At 57.1% G+C, this 5,958-nt stretch overlaps 1 protein-coding gene across 1 annotated transcript; it reads left to right on the top strand.

Annotated features, from left to right (window-relative positions):
* Positions 1–834: 834 nt before the first annotated feature.
* On the top strand, positions 835–5,649 carry FAM110A (family with sequence similarity 110 member A). Its single transcript, XM_082670993.1, has 2 exons — positions 835–840; positions 4,183–5,649. Exon 2 carries the CDS (start codon positions 4,279–4,281, stop codon positions 5,164–5,166), a length of 888 nt encoding a protein of 295 aa, XP_082527119.1. The 5' UTR covers positions 835–840; positions 4,183–4,278; the 3' UTR covers positions 5,167–5,649.
* Positions 5,650–5,958: the final 309 nt, after the last annotated feature.

Genomic DNA, 5,958 nt, shown 5'->3' with positions numbered 1-5,958 from the left:
CCTTCCTGCAGGGTTACAGTCTCCTCTTCTGTAAAATGGGGATGAAATAGTTCCTCCCTCCCAGGGCGGTCCAGAGATTTAAATAAGTACAGTGTCTGGCACTCAAAAATTCTAGTTATTATTATTTCTATTATTGCTGTCCTTACTAATGTTTACAGCTTGCACAAAGCTTCTGCAGGCACTCTCAAGCTCTAAGAACTCACACTGACCTGGCCTGGAAGGTAGGACTTTCCTTTATTGACAGAATGGAAGGCCAGAGAGGTCCAGCAACCTGCCTGGGGACACACAGCTAGAAAGGAGTGGCATTAATTAAGGCTTGATCTGGGGGGAAAGTGCCCAGGTTGGACTCTCCAGGGTGACTTTGGCAACTGACTCAGCCTGTCCTAGCCTCAGTTTTCCATTAGTCAAATGGGGATAATAATAGAGCTCCCCTTGTAGGGGTTGTTGGGAAGATTAAAATGGGTTAATTAACACCAGGAAAAGTTAATACATTAACTGCTGGTCATTGTGGCTGTGGGAAGGGGGACTCAGTTTTTCCATCTCCAAGATGGGTCCGGTTGCCTGAACTGTCCACTAAGACTCTGTGTGCCAGATGTGCGGGCCAGTGCAGCTGTGGGATAGGTGGGCCTGGCTCTCGGAAGAACTTCCTGGGGTCGGTCGGGGGCGGCTGGGATCGGGTCCCGGCCGCTGCCTGGCTTTCGTTCTCCCTTTTCGAGTAATACCTGGGCCGGCGTGTTCACCTGCCCGGGGCCGGCCGCCGGAAGTTGCGCAAACGCGTGTTACCTGAGCCCAGGTGGGCCGGGCCGGAGCAGCGCAGAGCGGCGGCAAGGGCGCAGCCAGGTACGTGCGGGCCGGAGCCGGGGGCACGGGGCCGGGGTCGGGGGCTGCCCGGGCACCTCTCCCTCCTCCTCAGGGAAGGCGGGGACCGGGCAGGGACTCACCTTCAGGGCTGGACGAGGCTGTAGGAATCGGCCATCAGCTCCCTCATTTAAGAGCCAGGACAACCCGGGCTCAGAGAGGGGAGGCGAGCAGACAGAATCACAGAGCACGCCGCCGCTGGGAATCTCCAGGATTGCCCCCAGTTGGGAAGGGCAAAAGCCAGACCAGGGATCCGTGCTCCCCCTACTCCCCCTCGAGGCTGACGCCAGGGAAGCCGGTGGGGAGTGAGCAAGGTGAGGCTGCATGCCCCGGGGATGCCAATGAGAAGGGCCCGGGACCGGCGCTTCTGCGGTCATTTGTGGGTAATGTTTGAAATCCGTGGGTAGGGCGTTGGGCGATGAGAGGAGGCCTCAGAGAGGACACGAGTCCCACGCGGGGACCGGGACCCTGGCTTTAACTTTCAGGAGCCACCGCACATCGTGCTTTGCCCACCGGTGAAATGAGTCTTGTTCACTGATTAGCCTCCTTTGTCCGCCGCTTAGGCTCGGGCAGACGCTTCTGGAGAATGCTTAGAGACCCCTGCGAGAGGGGCGGTCTCAGGAGTTGGGTCAAATTCATAATAAAAACAAGGAGCCCAGTTCATGCAGCGCCGCCTTTTTAACAGGTGCTGAGGAAAGTCCTCGACTTGTTTTTATCGCTCGATCCTCACGGTGACCTGGAGGATCAGGAAGGTGTATTTTTAACAGCATTTCACACATAAGGAAACCAAGTCTGGAAGAGGCGCAGCTGCTTGCGCAAGGCGCACAGCGGGCGAGGGGGCCAGCTCCGGGCGAGACGGCCAGCGGCCCTAAAGCCGGGTTTGGCTTCTAGCATCTGTCCGGGTGCCGCCGGAAGAGCCCCTGGGGTCCGCACGTCCGGCCCGAGGGGGTGGGGGCCCGAGCCGGGTGGGGGGTGGAGGGGGGGTGTCGCAGAACGTTTGCCCTAGCCCTGCCCATCTGACCTCCTTCCTCCTTCTGTTTCCCGGGATGGTGCCCGGGAGGAAACCAATGCCACCAACGGGTTGGACTGGTTTGGGAGGCGGGGGCCCGGGGGTAGGGCAGAGTCTAGCTACGTTGACAGGGCTCAGCAAGGCTGCCTTTCCTGTGACCCTTCCCTCCTGACGTCTCCTTGGGGGTGGGCCCTGAGTGGGGCAGCCTTTCTCTCCCACCTACTCCATCCCTTCTAACTCGGGAGCAGCTCTGGCTCTGGGCCAACAGCCCCCAAGGTTCTATTGTCAACTTGCCTTTGCTGCAGAGATCTCAGACTGGGGGCTGGGGGCCAGACTGGGGCGGGGGGCAGATATGTTTGCAGGTATGTTTTGTTTGCCCTGTCCATGCACTGTTTTTAAAATTATTATTATCAAATATGCTAAGAATCTAGAGTTTCCATGCAATTCTGGGTTCCCAGCTTCCTAGAACATCCTATACCTACCATCTTGGACCCATATGCCTACAGTAGGGTGGGTATGCCCCTCTCTATTTTATCCCTGGTCTGCCTGCTTACATTTGGTCCCCATAGGTATTTCAGGTCAGTAAATATTTATTGACTGCCTATTATGTGTAAAGAGCAATACCTTGAAACTGAGATACAGTGAACAAAACGGACACCCCCCACCCCCACCCCCTTCATGGAGCTGTTTTAGGAGAATGTGAGCAACAATGAGTAAAACTATTCGTTTTTTTTTAGATAAGTGAATCAGGCTTCATATGAATTTGTGTCTTATTTATTGTCTCTGGGACCTAGGTTGGTTACTTCTTTGAGTCTCAGTTTCTCCATCTGTAAAAATGAGGTGACAATGACCTGTATCACAGACTTGTTGGAAGATTACAGGAGAGGATGGTGTCAAATGTCTAGAAGACAGATTCCTCTCTCCCCTCCCCCATCCAGACTCTTCCCTCCTGGCATTCCGGATGTCTAGGTGGGGCTGTCCAACATAGCTTTCTGCTACGGCTGGAAATGCTCTAATCTGTGCTGTCTAGTATAGTGACCACTGGCCACATGTGACTATTGAGCCCTTAAAATGTGGCTAGTGTGATTCAGGAACTGAATTGTGTGTATTTACTATAAATTTAAAGTTAAGGCTGAGTAGCCGTATGTGGCTAGTGGCTGTTGAATTAGACAATACAGGTTTAGACGGCCTGAGCTACAGGTCCTCTTGAGGATCGCCTAGACAGAGTCCCTTTCCCCCATTTTACACAAGAAAGGGTTCAGGACTTGGTCTATGGGTTTTCTTCTGGCCCATCTCCAGGGGACGGCGGGGGGCACTTTGTGGCTCTAGCCCTTCCTTGGAAAAAAGGTCAGGGGTGGCCTGAGGTCTGGGGTACTGGGCCCTGATGCTTAGGTGGTCACGTGGAGACCTGTGCATCCGGATGTGGGCCCTCCTGCCTATGCGTGTCCGTCCTACTGCTGCTGGCAGATCCGGAGTCTGCTGGTTGCTCCTAAGCAGGGCTGTGTGATCTTGGGCATTTCCAGCTTCTCTCAGAGCAGCATAGCTCAGGGCTGACGTTTCCACCTGACAGGCATCCGTGGATTGCTGTGGGCCTGGCATTGGAATTTCATACTGGAAGCTAATGGGTGTCTGGACTCCATTGGGGCAGGGGTGGGGACTTTCTACACTCCTCCTCCACAAGCTCTGCTGCTATGCCTGGGGCCTGGCATGTCTAGGCGGGTGGCACAGGGCAGCTTCCTGCCTGGGTGAGTGTGGGGTGGAGGTGGTACCAGGCTTCCTGTGGGCATTCCAGGTGGGGTGTGGGGTTGGAGCCCTTTCTCTTGGTCACTCAACCCCAAGACCCCTGCGCAAGCACCTCCCTGCTTGGAGGCAAGGGGCAGAGCCACCAACTTGCTGAATTAGCTTAATCAAGCTCACCTCCCTGGGCTTCAGTTTACGCATTTGCAAGATGGAACTGTGAAGAGGACCCACTCTTCACAGTTGAGCCGGCTGGTGCCCAGCACTCAGCCTGGAACCCCCTTTGCTTCCTTTAAAATGTGCCATGTCCCATCTTTTCTGCACAGGCTGCCCGTGTCTTTCTTCTTCGGCACCTTTTTTTTCTCTCTGCCTCAGCTGGGCTGGGCCCTCGGAGAAGGAGGGGGGTGGGCGGAGTCACAGGCCCGTGAGCGGGTGCTTTCTGCCTGCTTATTGGCTCTCTGTGAATCAGAGGCGTGGCCTTTACCTTTTAATGGGGAAGGCGTCTTCAGTTTTTCTCAGTCTTTGCTGAGCCTTTGTCTGAGTGTGCTCTGGCCCTTTCTTTCTTTCCTCCGCTGCAGCCGTTGCGGTGTCCAGCTGCCAGCTTTCCGCCTGGATCTCTGTCTCCTCATTTCTCCAGTCTCCTCAGACAGAAGCCCTCGGGGTATGTAACAGCCATGCCTGTGGACACGCTGACTCCGGGAGCCCGAGACACCCCCGCCCTACCTTTCCGCCTACAGACCAAGGTCCCCGGCTACCAGCTACAGCGGCCAGCAGACTGTGGAGCCCGGAAACCTAGTGCTGTAGAGCGCCTGGAGGCCGACAAGGCCAAGTATGTCAAGAGCCTGCATGTGGCCAATACCCGCCAGGAACCTGTGCAGCCCCTGCTGTGCAAACAACCACTCTTCAGCCCTGGAACTCGCCGCACGGTGCTCACGCCTTGCCGCCGAGTCCTGCCTGGCCCCGGCCGCCGGCCCCAGCTGGACCTGGACATCCTGAGCAGCCTCATCAACTTGTGTGATAGTCCTGTGTCCCCTGCTGAGGCCAGCCGTACCCCCGGACGGTCAGAGGGGGCCCGCCAGGCTCCCCCAGCCACCCCCCCACGCCCACCACCCAGTATTGCTGCAGTCCGCCGAGTGGATGTCCTTCCCCTGCCGGCGTCACCTGCCCAGCCCTGCCCATCACCAGGCACTGCCGCCACCTCTAGCCCGGCCCGGCCCCCAGGTTTGCAACGCTCCAAGTCAGACCTGAGTGAGCGCTTCTCCCGGGCAGCAGCTGACCTGGAGAGATTTTTTAACTTCTGCGGCCTGGACCAGGAGGAGGCACGGGGATTGGGTGTGGCCCACCTAGCCCGGGCCAACTCAGACATCGTGTCCCTGGCTGGGCCCAGTGCTGGGCCGGCTAGCTCCGAGGGGGGCTGCTCCCGCCGCAGCTCTGCCACCATCGAGGAGCTGGCTCGGGAGCGCGTCCCCTATGGTGTGTCAGTGATAGAGCGCAACGCCCGGGTGATCAAATGGCTGTATGGGTTGCGACAAGCGCGAGAGACTCCAGCAGCTGAGGGCTAGGCCTCCATGGGACTCGACATTCGCCACGGGACAGATCTTAGAGAAGCCATAGGCCCCTTGACCTCTCCTGCATCCATTCCCTGGCTTGGGGCAGACCAGAAGCTGCTGCCTCATGTGAACTTGCTATAGAGGCAAAGCCTCAGAGTCTGGACCAGCATCCGTCTGACAAGGACTGACCCGGAGAGAGTTGGCTCTTGACCTTGGACTACCGCCTACGCCTCACATGTGGGGTTTTGACGTGGATGGACCCCTGCTTGTAGGTTTGGATTTGGGGCACTTAGCCCTTCCCACTGAGAGTGAGGGACCAAGGGATCTCACCAGAGCTGTCTACCCAGCAGCTCTGTTTCTTTCTTCCTTCCTTGGCCTCTGGCCTTTACTGACTTCCTCTTCCTTAGCCAGTGGGCCTTGGTTCCCTGGGAACTCACCCTGGGGTGGGGGTAGGAAGGAGTGGCCTACCCACATTTTTCAAGGGGCTTGCCAGCCTGGGCCTAGGTGGGTAGACTACAGAAAGGACTGGTAGGAGTCTGCACTGCTCTGACTTCCCTCCTCTTGGTTAATAAACACAAATGCTTGTTTTTCAAGGGCTGGGTCATCAGACTCTTCTGTGTACACAAGGAGGGGTGGGGGAAGTCTTGGGGTGGGGCCTTTAAAACTAAGTGATTGCCCAGCCCAGGATCTGGGGGGTATGAGGCCAGTGGCTGGCTCTGCCTGAGACTCGCCTCACAGGGCACCCTCATAACCCCTCTGGGAGGCTAGCTGATGGGCCTCCTTCATAGTGGAGGACGCTGGGTC

Source organism: Grampus griseus, assembly GCF_964374135.1.
Source record: "Grampus griseus genome assembly, chromosome: 14".
NCBI classification, from domain to species: Eukaryota; Metazoa; Chordata; class Mammalia; order Artiodactyla; family Delphinidae; genus Grampus; species Grampus griseus.
This window is presented reverse-complemented; position numbering and strand designations above follow the sequence as displayed.

What these genes read in the sequence shown, in the direction of transcription:
- FAM110A (XM_082670993.1), top strand. Translation starts at nt 4,279, where the DNA reads ATGCCTGTGGACACGCTGACTCCGGGAGCCCGAGACACCCCCGCCCTA.